This window comes from Natator depressus, chromosome 1 (genome assembly GCF_965152275.1).
Source record: "Natator depressus isolate rNatDep1 chromosome 1, rNatDep2.hap1, whole genome shotgun sequence".
Lineage (NCBI taxonomy): Eukaryota > Metazoa > Chordata > Testudines > Cheloniidae > Natator > Natator depressus.
In genome coordinates this window covers 244309228-244326317 of record NC_134234.1, presented here as the reverse complement: position 1 = coordinate 244326317, position 17090 = coordinate 244309228, and the positions used below count along the sequence as shown (strand labels likewise).

Genomic DNA, 17090 nt, shown 5'->3' with positions numbered 1-17090 from the left:
AATGTTTATATTGTAATTTTTTATTTCAAATTTCTCAGAAATAATAAAACTGTCATACATTTTTATACAATTCTTCACCCGCCAGAGAGTTTTAATGTTTGCCAGACACCTGGCAACGCGTCAGTTCTGTCAGTTTGTTGATGTTTGGCCTTAGTGACTGAGCAGTTGAAACCTGCAGCATTGCAGCAAGGTGGGCATCAGAGAGTTGTGTTCGGTATTTTGACTTGTTTATATTCATTGTGGGAAAAAGTCATGCTGCCCCCATGGCTGACTCTGCCCAGCAACTAATGATACTGCCTCCACGACTGACTCTGCCTGGCGACTAGTGATGGTATCGCTGTCCTCTCCCCCAGCCAATGGGAGCTGCAGAGGGCAGCGCCTGCCGCAGACATTGCCGGCAGCGAGGCTGCATGCGTCTCTCCTCCGCGGGCCGCAGCAGGGAGTTCTCGGGCCGCAGATGGCCCACGGGCCAGGACTTTGAGACCCCCGGTCTACACTGAAGCCCTGCGGCTGCACTGCACTGCAGTGTTTTTAGTGTAGACAAGCCCTTACTTAGCACATTCTGTGGGGGGCAAGGGAGATGAAGTGAAAAATGGATGCTGGAGCTCTGGGGATTTCGTGGTCTTCTATCCTTTCCTGAGGTTAGTGCCCCCTTTTGCTTCAGTAACCAAGAAATAGGAGAGAGGTTCCCCCTGTGATCTTTCTGCTCAAGATACTCAGAGCCAGATCCTAAGCTGGTGTAAAACAGGGTAGCTTCAGTGGAACTATGCAGATTTACCTGAGCGGATGAGTCCCAGATCATCAAGTTGAATGATCCAATCAGAGTAAAAAGTCATACCCAGCCATCTGACTCAGGACTCTCAAGTGCTAGTGAAGAACACTAAGCAAATGCCCACCTGGCAAACTCCTGGCTTGGAGGCTGCCTTTTGGCCTGTGATTTCAATACGGATTTTTCCTATAAAGGGAAGAAGTGATGGTGCGATTTGGTGGAGAGTGACGCCTAGTGGTTAAAGCAGGGTTGGACAGCTAGGACTCGAGTTGTATTCCCAGTTCTGCCAGTACTTGCTGTGTGGTCCTGGGCAAGAAGCTTAACTGTGCCATGCCTCAGTTTCTTCATATGTATACTGGTATAAATATATACAGTACTGTATTTCACAGTGGCATTGTGAGGATTAAGTAATATTTGCAGAGAGGTTTGTGATCCACCAATGAAAAATGACATACAAGAGTAGTCTAAGTGTCATGCTGTCTGGAGTGACTCATGACCAAGAGTGCCAGCCTCAGGGCAGACTGTCAAAAAGCAGGGTAGACACCCCACACTGGCTGTATGTTCTATAATTAGATTTCACCAATGCAGAAACAAATGTGAACTCCCAAAGTACTATAATAGTTTTATAACAGGGTCACAGACAGTCCCTTAAGACACTCCAGCCCAGGGGCGGGCAAACTTTTTGGCCTGAGGGCTGCATTGGGTTTCTGAAATTGTATGGAGGGCCAGTTAGGGGAGGCTGTGCCCCTGGCCCCATCTGACCCCTCCCCCCTGCTTCTCGCCCCCTGATGGCTCCCCTGGGACTCCTGCCCCATCCATGCCCCCTGCTCTCTGTCCCCTGACTGCCCCAGGACCTCCTGCTCCTAACTGCCCCCCGCCGCCCTATCCAACCCCCCTTCTCCTTCCTGACTGCTGCCCCATCCAACCACCCCTTCTCCCTGACCACCCCTGGACTCCCTGCCCCTAACTGCCCCCCACCACCCCCTCCAACCCCCCTCCTTCCTGACTGCACCCCCACGAATCCCTGCCCCATCCAACCACCCCTGAACCCCCTGCCCCTAAATGCCCCTTGCCACCCCGTCCAACCCCCCCCTTCTCCTTCCTGACTGCTGCCCCATCCAACCACCCCTGAACCCCCTGCCCCTAACTGCCCCCTGCCACCCCGTCCAACCCCCGTCTCCTTCCTGACTGCGCCCCCCAGGGACCCCTGCCCCATCCAACCACCCCTTCTCCCTGACAACCCCCAGACCCCCCCGCCCCTAACTGCCCCCCACTGCCACATCCAACTCCCCCTCTCCTTCCTTACTGCCCCCCTGGGACCCCTGCCCTCATTCAACCACCCTGTTCCCCGCCCGCTGACTGTCCCGACCTCTATCCACACCCCCGGCCCCTGACCACCCCCCGAACTCCCCTGCCTTCTATCCAACTCTCCCTGCCCCCTGACCGCGCTGCCTGGAGCGCCGGTGGCTAGAAGCGCTACAGCCACGCTGCCCAGAGCACCAGGACAGGCAGCCGTGCCGTGCAGCGCAGAGCATCGGGTCCGACTGGGCTCTGCAGCTGTGCTGCCCGAGGAGCTCGCAGCCCCGCCGCCCAGAGCATTGCGCCGGTGGCGCAATGAGCTGAGGCTGCGGGGGAGGGAGAACAGCAGGGGAGGGGCCCTGGGAACTAGCCTCCTGGGCCAGGAGCTCAGGGGTTGGGCAGGATGGTCCCGCGGGCCAGATGTGGTCCGCGGGCAGTAGTTTTCCCACCTCTGCTCCAGCCTATCTTGCCAGCCAGGCAAGCTGGACTCTGTGATAAATGGTCACTTACACCGAAAATCACAAAATATTCAGGTTGCTCCCAGTCCCAAGGAACCAGTCAATTACCCTAGATCAATTTGTACCTTAGATCTCATACCAAAGACAATGCTGGTAGCCAGTCCTGTAATAAACTAACTAAAGGTTTATTAACTAGGAATAAGAAGTAAGAGAGTTCTTTACAGGACAGAGCAAGCAAGCATCTATACACAAATGAGTTTCAGTGTGTGATTCAAAAGGTGACAGAGCTGTAGTAATCTGCCCATTCAAAATGTGTTTCAGGACTAACCCATGCCAAGCAGCACGGGGATCTCTTTGCTTATGTTTAGGCATCTTTGCCCCTCCGAATCTAGACAGCATAAGAGAGATTCAGTTTCTCCTTGTCAGGGATTTTTATCCCCTCCACTCCAGAATCCAAACCTGATGGGATAAGTTCATGCACAGGTCTCTCCTTCCTGGAGAGAGTTAGGAAAGCAGTTAAGAGGGTCTCTCTCTGTCCTTTGATGCTCCACAATACCTCATTTGCCAACAATGGGCCATCTTGTGTGCTGGGTGAGCACTTTGCCTTAATTACTGCTTCTTTTCCTGTTTAGTGAGTTACACAATTACAGAGGTTTACAAGGCAAACACTCAGAACTTTATAGTATGGGCTGCAGCCATTGATCTTACTTATAACCACAGAGGTTATAAATGAGATCAATACATGCTGCATCCTACAAGCATTTTATAAAGTCTAAACACATTCTTAGTAACTTAACATCTCACATCTGTTTTGATAATGCTGACACACAGGTACGCAGGATTGGTTTCCAGCTATCCATTTGTATGTGTTCAGTAAGGCCTGGAGCCTTGTCATGAGCTGGCACCTGGTCTGCCAGCATCACACCGTGTACTTCCCCTAACCCCCAAACTCCTCTTGTTCATAATCTTTTGCTAGGCTACACTATGAACTTGATTTATCTATAAAAGACCATGATACAGGAACCTTAAATTAAACTTATACTGTTGTTTCCTCACTCACCCAATGCTAGCCATGTACTACTCCATACCCCTTGGCGACAAAACTCTTGGTGACTACAGCCCAAGCCAACAGTGGATGCATTTTGTGTCTGAGCTTGGACTGGATTTTAAATGTGCACAGGTGCTGTTCTGAACAAAAAGGGGAGACACTGGGAGAACAGGGCCCAGAGAAGCGAGAGAGCTTTCTCACCACCCTCTGGAGTCGCTCTCACCTTCGGAGAAAGCCAAATGAAACAGAAAGGAAATGAGGGAGGTGTGGGAGTGCAAAGCTTTTCTCCAGCTCTCCACTGAGCCGTGACCAGGTTTCTCTAGTTGCTGCCTGCTGTTTTCTTATTTTCTAAGCAAGTCCCCAAGACAATGCCTTGCATGCCAAACAGAGTCAGCCAATCAGATAGAAAAGGTTCAGTGCACCCCCGGTCCTTCCTTCTTTTTTATTTTTCTTCCCTGGCTCCGAAATAACAGCTCTTGTGTCTATAGAGAAGATAAGGGAAAAAAGCTTCTCTTACCTGCCTGAGCACTGGGTTAAGTGGTTTTATTGTGTGTACTGTATTTAGCTATTAATATTTTTCATTGCTGTCATCTTGGCAGAACCCAAGAAGAAGAAAAAGGAAGGCAAGAAACAGGAGAAGATGCTGGATTAATAGAAGCCATGCTGGGCAGCAGGAGAAAGGGACATCATCAAGCATGATCAGTTAACAGTTTCATTTACATCTAGGCGATTTACCCTAAAATTATTTATAGCTTAATTGTACAATAGGAGGAAACACACACACACACACCTTTTTAAAATTTTACTCTAGTATTTTTTAATGTATAACCCTAACAACATTTTAGAGGCCTGCAATAAAGAACTGTAATTTCATTCAGAAAATTATTACTACTGTATATTGAACAATGTAGAGTATTTTAAGGTATTTTTTCCCCTCAAGTCTTATTTTAGGTGTTGATCCAGACAAATTACTCCATGCAGGCAGAGCCTTGAGCCTGTGGAAGTCAGTGGGGCAGTGTGTGGGAGCAGGAGTCTGCCTATATGCAGTAATGTGTAGGATTCAGGCCTTCGATCTGAAACAAACAGGACTTTGGGGGTGGAGGTGTGGGGGGCGGGGGGAGTCTTTTAAAATTCTTGTCACAACTAGAGAACTGTTTGGGGTGGGTGGGAAGGTTTAGTATTTGCTGGCAAAAAGTAAGAGGGGGGTGGGACAGTAAGTATTCAGATCAAAATACTACTGTTTAAAATCTCATTGTTTCTACCACTGGCACTTTATTGGCAGCAAGAATGGTGAAATCCTCTCTCTAGAAAGCTGAGGTTGGCAAAGTCCTCAATTTTCAGTGTGGCACTTGGCTGAAAAAGTGCTTGTGATAGTGAAACAACACCAAAACTCTCCTTTTGTTTTCATGAAAAATTCAAGGTAACAGAGAAAAACGTTTCCCTCTCTTTACCTCAAATCCTGCAAAAATACCTTCACCCCTCCCTTCCCCAGCACGGGGATATCCTTCTCATGCAGTCTTGTTGGGAGCATTGAGTTTTTGCCTTACCCATCTCCCATTGAGGTCAGTGGGAGCCTTTCTATTGATTTTAATTGGAACTGGTTGAGAAATAGTATTTTCAGCAGAAAAATTTGATATACATGATTTTTTTTAAAAAATGGTCATGGAATTTTTCAGATTTTTCCAGAAAACAAAAATGGAAAAAAAATTGGTTTTTGAAACAGAATTTTTTTTTCATTCACCCCCTTCCTCTCCCCTTTTCTTTTATCCCGTTAGAAAAAGGGGAAAGTGAAAACCAAGAAAGGTTTTGTTTTTTGTTAAAACTTGGAAAATTTCAGTCAAAATAAAATTTCATTTCAAAAGTATTTTGTGCGCGGGGGGGGGGGAAATGTTGATTGAAAAAAAAACTGACCAGCCCTCATTTTAATAGATATTGGATCTGTCCTTTTTTTGAGGGTACAGGAGGGCTGATCTTTTCTTATTTTAGTCCACTATTTCAATTGACTGGGAGGCCCAGGGAAAAGGCCTCTGTTATATGAGCTAAAGTGCTACCCAACTGGCTCCTGGAAAGTCCCATAAAGGGCTACACTGGGGAGAAGGCTGGTTTTTCACTCAAGACAACATTTAGATTAGATTTGCAAAGGAGTTTAAGGAATTTCAGTGCCCAAATTCCACTGAGTTTGCATTTGAAAATCCCAACCTTATAGTATCAAAAGGGATAGGATTTGGCTGCATAGGAAAGCAGGAATTTTTGCAGGGAAGTCCTATGCCCTGTGTTATGCAGGTCAGACTAGATTATCACAGTGGTCCCCTCTGGACTTAAAATATATGAATCAATGGGAACCTGCCAATGTCAGTGGTTTTGCACTGGGTGTAGGGGGGGGTCCATCTGAAGAGATCACGCTACAGGATTGGGGCATGGCTTGTAGAAATGGTGGAGCTTCCTTTCCTCACACTAACACACTAAAATCCCACCACCACCATATCAAATAAACTAGGCACACCCTCTTTGTGCTCCCCCTGGTTCTGGAATGGAAAGGATGCTTCAGGCTATGTCTTGCAAGGCAGAAGTTCTCAAACTGCTCTCCGGAGCCGTCCTTCATCCCCTGCAGCATGTAACAGCGAGGGACACGAGCAGTTGCTAGAAAGGAAGGTGGTTCTAGGAGGGAAGAGTGTCTTTCACTCGAAGGCTTGCCAACACACAGATGTGCACAGCTTACTAAGGCTTGGTTTACACTTAACACTTATACAAGCATAAGAATGTTGGCCAGGGGTGTGAAAAAAACACACCCCTGGTTAGACATAGCTATGCCCACCACACCCCCAGTATAGATGCAGCTATGCTAACACAAGAGCGCTTCTGTGAGCATAGCTATGTTATATCAGGAGGTGGGGTTCTTATGTCAACGGGGTTCTCTTGGTCTACACTAGGGGGCTATAGTGATGTAGCTGTACTGGCGTAGGCTTTGTAGTGGAGACAGCTTAAAGATGTGATGTTGTCTCAATGTAGTGAAACTGGTGCAGCTTTGCATATGGATGCTCTTACATTGGTGTAGCTTGCCTCCATTAAATGAGGAGCTGTCAGGAGTTGAGAATGCTGCAGATAGATGGCCTCATTCTCCTCTGATATACACTGGGCTAAAAGGTTTATAAAGAGGGCTTTAGGGGTTAGAAGTGGATGTAAGTGTCCCGCTTCAGGAATGATTTCCATCTTCATTTGCTACAGCTATAATGTGGCCCTGAGGGAATGATAAATATCCCTAAAATAACATAACCTCTTATGGACAGTAGAGAGAGATGAAATGCCATGCTTTGGCTTGAGATGCATCTGAATGCAAACCCTGGATTCATCTGCAAATTTGGGGACGTTGGGCTCTAGATTCAGATCCAGATTCTGTGGCTTGGGATGCTGTCTAGTTTTAACATTGCACCTGACAGAAACGCCCCATGCTGAAAGGGAGGCCCCTGTTTGTAACACTAACACTGTATCACCCACCAATCAGGATCATCTAATGATGTAGTGCCATTCCTTCCAGAGATACTCTTCAGGGGAGAGGGATGTTGCAATTTTGAGAACAATAAAAATCAGCAATGTGAAGCAGCAGCTTGCTTGGGCTCCTGGTTCAAAATAGCTAGATGCCAACTCAGAAATCATTCTATTAACACCACTGCAGTCCACTTCTCATGTCTCTTTCTCTCTGTGGAGCAGGATTGATGTGGGAATTAGGTAGAAGTTCTTCTTCTGTGCTTTCTTTGAATTGTGCGTTAACTGCAACTAAATGAATATGGAGCATCACTAAAAGCACAAGTGACATGCCTGGGAAATGAAGTCCCTCTGAGCTGACCATTAGCAAGGAATATAAAAAGAAAGGAGTAATATGATCATCTTCATAGCTACAAGAACTCAAGTGGTGTTGATGCTGATAAGAGAACTCGTAACATATTTCCCTCACTTTGGTGCATAGCTATTCCTTCATCGTTTGGCCTCAGGTGATAGGGAATTCAAATAAAGCATTGTGCATTAATTGATAATGATCCAGGGGAGAATGAAAACAGCCACCTAACGTGCAATATCCCAACACTAACCAGGCTCTTAGCCTGAGTGTGGGCATGATAATACTTCCAGTTTGTGTAGGGGAATTCCTTCAAGAACTATCAGATTACTTTGTGATTGTTATTAGGATTAAAAGCTTTGGGGTGAAAGCAGCTGTTCCCTTGTTCTGCAAATCCGGACTATCTCTGTGTGTCAGTATATCACATGGTTTGTGTCTTCTGAACTGAAGTGCTGCTGAAATTGCTCTGCATCGATATCAACTTATGTAAGCCTGCCAAGTCTTTTTTAGTGAAATATTTGATGAGACCTGGCATTTCAACACAAACTTCCCAGAGCTGTCCACAGTGGAGAAAAAGATGGGGAAGGGGAATCTCCCTTTCCATTCTTTAAGCCCTGCAAGGGGGCATCTCCTGTGAACCTGGAATAGTTTTCCAGGGGTTATTCTTTCAAAAGGAGGGTTTCCCCACTAAATTCTGACAGAGTTGGAGGGTTTCCCTTTGAGCTCCTCTCAGACTTCTGAATGCATTGCTGGGGCTCCTCTCCAAACCTGAGCAAATGGTGGTTGGAGGTTTGAACCTGCAATAGCATTTTTGGCCAGGGGTGGGGGGATGGGGAGGGGAGGAAGAGCTCTTGTTGAGAGCGATCCAAAGGTCACCTCTGAATGCAGCCACAAGCCTACCACTTCCTACCCCAGAAATCTCTGGTTCTCCCTACTTGGTCCCTTCATCCCACAGCAGCACCAGCAGGCTACTGCACTCAAAAATCTCTCTTTGTTTCTTCCTGGCACACACAATTATGGGCTACGGTGGATCATTGGATGCTTTTTTGCCCATTTTATGAGTCCTGCACAAAATTAAGTTGAGAATTAATGGGATCCCTGGAATTAGGAAGACGCTGTCCAAATTACATGGGAAGATGGGCTTCTTGGTGAAGTCCTTTCCTCACAAGTCTTCTCTAGCTGGGGGCTTTCTGATTGCAATGGAAAACTAGGGACTCCAATGTAAAGGAGAACCGCTTCAAACCCACAAGGCCCCTTTTTCAAGGTAAGCTGGGAAAACAGTGGAGATTACCCTGACAGCTTTGGTGGGGTTAAGGATGACGGGGTAGAACTTAAGGGGTGCTCAGAAACTGTTTGAGGAAGTTATGGCTTGCAGAAATAAACCCTTACTCATTCATTACCTTTTAGCACTGATGTTTTCCTTTGTCTATAAAACTCCTTAAAGTCAAAAGAAGCCCTTAGTCCAGTTGGTTTCTTCCAGCCTTTGACTTCTTGAATGCTGAATGAGCTGCCTATGATGCAACTGTACCCACAGTCCTCTTATTAAATGTCTGATAAAGAGCTTCCTATTTTCAAAAGCAATTGCCCATATTCAGTCTTTGGTGAAGACCCAAGAGATGGGTTCCCCCCAAAAAAGCCAGTTCAAAAGGCCATTTATGGTTCTAAACAAGGCAAGAGATGTTTGCAGAGAGAAGGCTGCAGCTTTGAATTCCATGAGGTAAAGGTAAGAGAATTTACAGCCTATGCTTCCTATCCATCCTTACCTTCCTGTAATTAATTATACAGCCTGAATCCCCTCATCCTAATCTGTCTGGCAACAAGGAACTATCTAGTTCCCCCCAGTGAATCGTTACATTTTCAGTGTGGTAATTACGTGATTCATTCAGACTTTCCCAGTTGGAAAAGGGAGTGTTGACCCTTCAGAGATTTTTTTTTCCGGTTATCGATGAGTCTTAACAGAAAAGCAGGATACTACTAATGCTCAGAGCTAGAAATTGGCTAATGAAGATGTCACTAAGCAGGCACAACACCTTTCTGGAACAACAATGCTTATAGAAACTACAAAGAGTGAATTCATGATCAAAATGTATCTGAAAAAGATTGTGGCACCAATCTAAAACAATAAAAATAGAAAGGGCCCTTTCCTTTGTGTAATGAATTCCACCTGGGCAAAGTGAGCACAATGACTACAAGCCAGCAGAGGATCATGGCCAGTGACTCTATTATTTTAGAGCCAAGAGCAGTCAAGCAGAGTGCAAAACATTCTTCAAAACAAAGGCTAAGATCTCTGTCTCAGAGTGATGTTCTCTTCTACCACCACCAAGTAAAGGGAAAACCATAGTTCCCTCCCACCCCCGCACCCTCACCCCTGACCCTCCTGCAACTTCCTAGGAGAGGGATCCATTAGAAGTGTTTGAACATAGGAACCGGGGGGAGAGAGGGGGAAGAGAATGGTTTATGTTGCTGCAAATAAAATAAAATAAAACCCTCCCAATCCCTGTAGTTGTGTTAAAAATATAAAAGGGAATGAACATTAAAATAACAAATTACAGGGTGAATATTGCACTCAATGAATTTCTAATTATGTACATAAAACTTTACCTTATATGATGTCTTCTCATGGGTTCTTTCCTTTTCTTTCTTTTTTTATTTGTATATTGATTTTGTAAGCTAGCTGTGTGTTATCTTTTTGATATTTTTTAAACTTGTATGAAAGCCATATATACACATTATAGGATGAAAGCATTAATTCTGTAACATTCCTTAATGGTTCCCTTAGCTTGACAGAATCATGGGAGGTCCTAGAGAATGTATATGTTTACCAATTGTATCAACATAATTTACTTGCTCTTAGTGGAGATGAAGATGTTAAATAAACTAATACACAGAGGTACGGCGGTGTCATCATCTGCTTGTTGAAACAATAAGGGACTTTGAAAGTCTCCTGAAAGAATTCCAAAGATTTTTGGAGGGGGTGTTTGTCTTCCTTTGTGGTGTCAATTTGATATCAGCCTTGGGGTGTTGCACTTTTAATAACCCTTTCTGTATAAACTCTTAGAACGAGTCTTTATTTGTAGGAAGAAGCCTGGCCAAGTAACAGAGATTGGCAGCTCCTCTCTAGTCATGTCATGGGCGTCTAGACTGAAGTCTGTCCTCTCAAAAGTCCTCCCACATTTCCCAGTCATGTAAAAGGGAAACACTTTATTAATAAACTCACTTAAACGTCCAGAACATAGATACAACACTGAGAGGTGGGAGAGGAGTTTGGAACCATCTTTCTCATGGTCTCAAATGAGAATATCGTGCAAGTCCTCAAGAATGGAATCTTCTCCTCAGTCCTTTTCTGTCATGTCTAATTGTTTTGGGGGAGGGGAGTGCTAGTCGTGGGGAAAGTAAGTGGGCATCAGAAAGGAGATCAGATATTTTCATTTCCGTTAAGGAACAAAGAAGAGGGGTAATAAAGTGATGATGGCCTATCTGTTCTTTCCACCTCCCTTCCCCTTTTCCCTTCTTAAGTCTTTCTCCTTTGTCCTCCTCCTCTTGCCTTTCCTATTCCCATTTTGTTTCCCTTCCCTACTGTTTTCTTAAATAATCAAATACATTGAATACTCTCCCACCAGCTCCTGGGTGGAAGTGGCAGTTCCGTTCCCCACTGACCAGACAAGAGGTGTTGTGTCTGGCAGTGCCAGTCCAAGCTGGTTGTTGGCTGGATTGGTGATAGAGCTAGGAAAAGTAGATGGGCTTCTAGAATTGTTAGGATGACAATGAGCTACTATTGTAAGCTGTGAAATCTGCCATTGTATTCTTCAAATCGCTAAAGGGGTTGGCAAGCCAAAGCCCACAAGGAAACCAGCTACCTACTCTTCTTCATTTATGCAACAATAATCTGCCTGGCTTACATTATAAGAGTGGGAGCAGAGAGGGAGTTATGGCAGCTTTAAGCTACCTTTGTGCTGCCTGTATTCTGGGGCTGTTCAGGGGTCTACCCAGGTGTAAGTTATAGCAGCCTCAGGGTGCTTTATCTTCTACTTTGATTCCTATTTCCCCCTATGCAGGGCACTCTTGTCCCACATCTGCCCGGCACCAAACATACCCACTATATCATATACACGACTGGCAGAGAGCCCTTATGGCACTTTTCAGAGTAACAGCCGTGTTAGTCTGTATTCGCAAAAAGAAAAGGAGGACTTGTGGCACCTTAGAGACTAACCAATTTATTTGAGCATAAGCTTTCGTGAGCTACAGCTCACGGCACTTATACACCAGTGAGATTTCCCCCCGGAGAGAAGAAATTCTCAGAGGGCTTTTATGAGACCCATTTATCCTCATAGAGTGGCATAAAGGGATTCTAGTGTAATATGAGAATCAGGCTCTGTGCTTCTAACACCTCTTCTGACACTTATCTACATACCTCTAGAGGTTGCTATATACACCGTGTTAATTACATAGACCAATGAATACAGTAATACCTGGTAGTGAGTGGGAATAGAAGTCAAGTGGTACTTCTAGTCACAGGCTGTGGATGATTTATGTGGTGCCTAATATAGGATAAAGTATCTTATGTAGGATAAAGTAAAGATAATCAGAGCTCCTGCTTCACGGCAACAGCTGATTGCCACAGAGATGAGGAATAAATTCTCTCCCTTCCCTTCTCATGTACAACATTTCTCAGCTGACTAGTTACCAACGGGCGGAAAGGATGGCCACCTTCTGAAGCCACAGTGAGAGGCAAGATACTTGACTAGATGGACCATAGGTCAGATCTAGCAGGGCAAGTTCTATATTCCATTTACAAAACCATGTTCACAGCATTCCTGGCTAAAAGTACACTCTTACTCAAGGATGTAGGCTACATCCTTGTAAAGTTACACTGCACATAAAACTACCACTGGCCTTGTAAACTGTAGAACAGTCCCAATGCTGAATGACTGGCCTGCACCAAACAAAACGTAAGCTCTAAGGGGAGAGAGATTTGTTAAAAATCATAACACTGATGTAGTATATAAGTTTAGAATTAATTAACAGAAAATAACTTGTGCATTGTGAAGAAAATACACACATGCATGCCCACCCCAAGTCTCTACAGATTCTCTGAAAGCCACCATGTTGTGTCACTCTGTAATGAAGCTCTGTGGCCAAAGTGTCCTTGCCTTGAGGGATGAGCGTGCTGCTTCTGTAGCCCTTGTTCTTTGCGATCTGGGACCAACAGAACAATATTTATTACTAAATATATTTCATAGGGTTTGGTGGGGAAAGAAGCATTCAGGGTTAAGGCCTATTAACATAGGAATATAGGAATTGCCAGACTGGCTCAGACCCATAGTCCAATATCCTGTCTGACAATGGCCAGCACCAGACGCTCCAGAGAAAGGTGCAAAAAAACCGCAGTCTATTTACCAGAGCAGTGAAAGAGCAAAGAAATGATCCCAGCTGCTCATCTGAGTATCTATATCCCTAAATGTTTTGGGTATTTCAGTCACTTCCAGGACATTCCTTTAACTCTTTTTGGTTTGCTGGCCATCCTGCAGTATATATTCATAAAAGTTCGCTGCATTGTTCAAGCGCTTAAGCCAAGTGTTAGGCTCTTAGGGCACTGTGATTAGGGTGGACAAATGCCACACTGGACCAAGGCTGTACTTGCTTGTCCCAAAGAAAGAGGCTAAAACTAGTCCATTCCCAACACCAGCCAGCAATAGCAAGTCCTGCAGCTGGCAGGAACAAAGACTGAGGCAGCAATCCCCAGTCCTGGGTGCCCTGGCAGAGAACGCTGGCATATGAGGCAGAGAGGATCTAAAGGGTAGACTGAACTGCAAGCAGCGAAATCTGAGGAGAAGGCTTGGACTGGCCCAAATGTTGTCTGATTATCCATCTGTCTGCTAATAAAATCAAACTCTAGGAAGGGGGAAGAGGTTTTTTTGTTTACTTTACGCAGGTCATGTAGGCTGTGTCTCACGGCAGGTGGGAAAGTCACTTGCTCACAGGCACTATCCCAAAGGACATTTGCTTGGCCTCTAGTGTTCGTCTACCCCCAAAGAAAAGAAAATCCCATAATCTTTAAAGCGGGCACAATCCTGTCATTAAAATCACTGTAGTCTTCTGAGCAAATAGCATAATGGACAAGATTTGACACTAAATAGAAAAAGCGTCACAGAGTAATCAGTGTGAGAATATCTCTAATCCCTGTGGGGGTCCTCTGAAATATGGCAGAGGTTACAGGAGCGGCTCTTTAGGCATTTGCCTTCAACACAATTTATTTGCTCTTTGTGATAAGACCACCCTCAATGGCCCAAAGATCAGAGACCTACAAAGAAGGCTTACAGAAATCTCTGTGGCTCCCTCATCTGCCTAACCTGAACTAGGTGGCAAATGCCCAGTCCAGAGGATCTGGCCCAGAATCCTTATTCTGAGATATATTGCAGTCAGTAAATTAAGATGAGAACACGGGAGGAAATGGGAAACACAGGGAGGGGTTTGGTGGGGAAGAATTAAGGTATATGTAGGGGAAGTTGATAGTAATGAATATAAACCAAAGCTATGATTTGTAGAAAATTGATAAGGGAAGCAAAAAGACACAAGGAGAACTCTATGGCCAGAAAAGTTAAGAGCAATAAGAAGGAGTTTTTACAGTATATTAGGAACAAAATAAAAATCCAGATGATAATATTGATCCATTACTAGATTGAAATGGCAGAATTGCCAAAATAATTTAAAAGGCAGAAATGTTCAATAAATACTTTTATTCTGTATTTGAGAAAAAAACCAGCTGTGTATTCATATCATATGATAATACTCTTTCCATTCCACTAGCATCTCAGGAGACAGTCAAACAGTAGTACTAAAGTTAGATATTTTTAAATCAGAAGGTCAGGTTAACCTGCATCCAAGAGTTTTAAAAGAGATGACTGAGAAGCTAACTGGGCCGTTAATATTGATTTCCAATCAGTCTTGGAATACTGGGAATGTTCCAGAAGACTGGAAGAAAGCAAATATGCCAATATTTAAAAAGGATAAATGGGATGACCCCCCGTGATTATAGGCCCGTCAGTCTAACACTGATCGTGGACACGATAACTAATTGGCTGATATAGAACTTGATGAATAATGAATTGAAGGAGGGTAGAATACAATTAATGCCAATCAACATGGATTTATGCCAACTAGATCCTGTCAAACTAATGATATTTTTTTCTATGAGATTACAAGTTTTGTTGATAAAGGCAATGTTATTGATGTAATAGACTTTTGTAAGGTATTTGACTTGGTACCACATTCTGACTAAAAAAACTAGAATGATATAAAATTAACATGGCAGACATGAAATGAATTAAAGGCTAGCTAACTGTTAGGTCTGCTAATGTACTTATAAGTGGGGAATCATTACTGAGTGGGTGTGTTTCTAGTGGAGTCCCTCAGGGATATATTCTTGGCTCTAAACTCTTTATTTTTGTTAATGACCTGGAAGAAAACATAAAATCATCACTGATAAAGTTTGCAGATGACACAAAAATTGGGGAAGTGGTAAATAATGAAGAGAACAGTTCAAGTTCACTGATACAGAGAGATCTGGATTGCTTGGTAAGCGAGGTGCAGACAAACAATATGCATTTTAATACAACTAAATGTAAGTTTATACACCTAGGAACAAAGAAAGCAGGCCATACTTACAGAATAGGGGACTCAATCCTGGGAAGCAGTGACTCTGAAAAAGATTTGGGTCTGGATAATCAGCTGAACATGAGCTCCCGGTACATCATTGTGATCAAAAGCGCCAATGAATGCAAAAAACAGGAATCTTGAGTAGGAGTAGATATTTTACTTCTGCATTTGGCACTGGTGTGACTGCTTCTGGACTATTGTATCCAGTTCTGGTGGCCACAGTTCAAGAAGGATGTTGACACATTGGAAAGGGTGCAAAGAGCCACCAGAATGATTAAAGGATTAGAAAACCTGTCTCTGACTGATAGACTTAAGGAGCTCAATCTATTTAGCTTAACAAAGAGAAGGTTAAGGGGTGACTTGATTACAGCCTATAAGTATCTACCTTGGGAACAAATATTTGATAATGGGCTTGTCAGTGTACCATGATCCAGTGGCTAGAAGTTAAAGATAGAACAATTCAGATTAGAAATAAAGTGTACCTTTTTGACAGCGAGGGCAATTAGCCACTACAACAATTGACCAAAGGTTATGGCAGATTCTCCATCAGTGGCAATTTTTAAATCAAGATTGGATGTTTTTCTAAAAGATCTGCTCTGGGAATTATTTTGGGAATGTTCTAGGCCTGTGTTATATAAGAGGACAGACTAGACTATCATAATGGTCCTTTCTGGCCTGGGAATCTATGAATCTATAACACAGAGTGGCTCTTCATCTCCCTCTAGTGGTTGTATCACAAAGAGAGGTTTGAGACTGCTACTGCCTTTGGGCTAATGAACCTGGAGCTTAAACTCAAGCAGTACAGGCCCATGTGTTTAGACCGAAAGGTCCGCGATTCAATCACCACAGGTGCTCCCACCAGAAGTATCATTACACAAACAAGAAATAGATGTGGGTAAGGAGGCCTGAGATTCTTTCTCATGTTCTCTGAGGCCAGATATTCTTAAATGGATTTGTGGTCCACTATAGAGTGGCTTTTGACTATGTTTTGTATGGTGCATTCCTGATAGAATGCAAAGGACGTAGCCCCGATCCTGCAGATACTTACCCATGCGTAACTTTACACACTACACGTAGTCTCACTGACTTCAACGGGCCAACTCGCAGTGTGTATAGTTAAGGATATGCGCAACTCTTGGCAGCCTCAGGGCCTCATTTACCATTGCACTGACTTGAAATACAAAGGTTCTGTTTCGTTCCTACCAACACCTCCTGTTGATAGGTCTGACATGGCAGCCTGCAGAGCTGGAGTGTGGCAAAGAGAAAACATACAGACCCAATGATAAAGACTGTTTTGTAAGTGGTTGGATTAGAGTTGTGTCTGTGTCTCACCAGTGCTACTCACTCTCTTATCAGCAAAGCTTCCGAAAGTGGTCTGATTTATCACTATGAGAATAAAAAGACTAGGCTATTTTATTTTAGTGCAGTGCATGACAGCAACTCAGGGGTCAGTATAAAGGTTGCTATAGGACAGAGTGAACAATGGTCAGTAACATAAAACCCCCAGAAGGTTCCACCCATTCTATACTATAGTATTAAATGGTACGTCTCATTGAACAAGTGGTTTCCATTACATAAGGATGTGGAAAACCCTCATTTTAAAAAGAGGAAAATATTTATTATTATTAGGATCATTATGCATTTGCTTAGCACCTTTGATCCAAGGAGCGCAAAGCACTTTACATATATTAATTAGGCTTCCAACATCCGTGTGAGGTAAGTATTTTTTATCCACATTTTCCAGAAAGCCAGAGCACTGAGAGGTTAATGTGAATGAGCCAAGACCACAGAGTGTATTTATTGCCGTGCAGAAAATTGAACTCGGACACCCTAGTTCTAACAGTAGTCAACCCTTTCTCTAATGTAATGGCAAAAGATTGGAGAATCCATTCATAACTTCCTCCAAAAGGGGCCAGAAAGAGTGTGGGGGGTTAAACAGAGGGCCTAACCTCCCCCACCCCCTGCTCCCAATTAGAGTAGTGAACTGGTATGGCCCTGCCAGAATAGAGCACAGGAGGCTACAAATTA

At 44.1% G+C, this 17090-nt stretch overlaps 1 protein-coding gene and 1 long non-coding RNA gene across 3 annotated transcripts in view; one reads left to right on the top strand and one right to left on the bottom strand.

Annotated features, from left to right (window-relative positions):
* PTN (pleiotrophin) overlaps positions 1-4334 on the top strand; it is a 105650-nt gene extending 101316 nt beyond the window's left edge. For both annotated transcript variants that reach the window (XM_074939853.1, XM_074939844.1), the window contains one exon: positions 4174-4334. In XM_074939853.1, coding sequence (XP_074795954.1) covers positions 4174-4226 — 53 coding nt within the window. In that variant the 3' untranslated portion in view covers positions 4227-4334. The remainder of the gene's footprint in view (positions 1-4173) is intronic.
* LOC141978013 (uncharacterized) overlaps positions 1-17090 on the bottom strand; it is a 218490-nt gene that overhangs the window by 5304 nt on the left and 196096 nt on the right. The gene's annotated exons all lie outside the window — the stretch shown is intronic.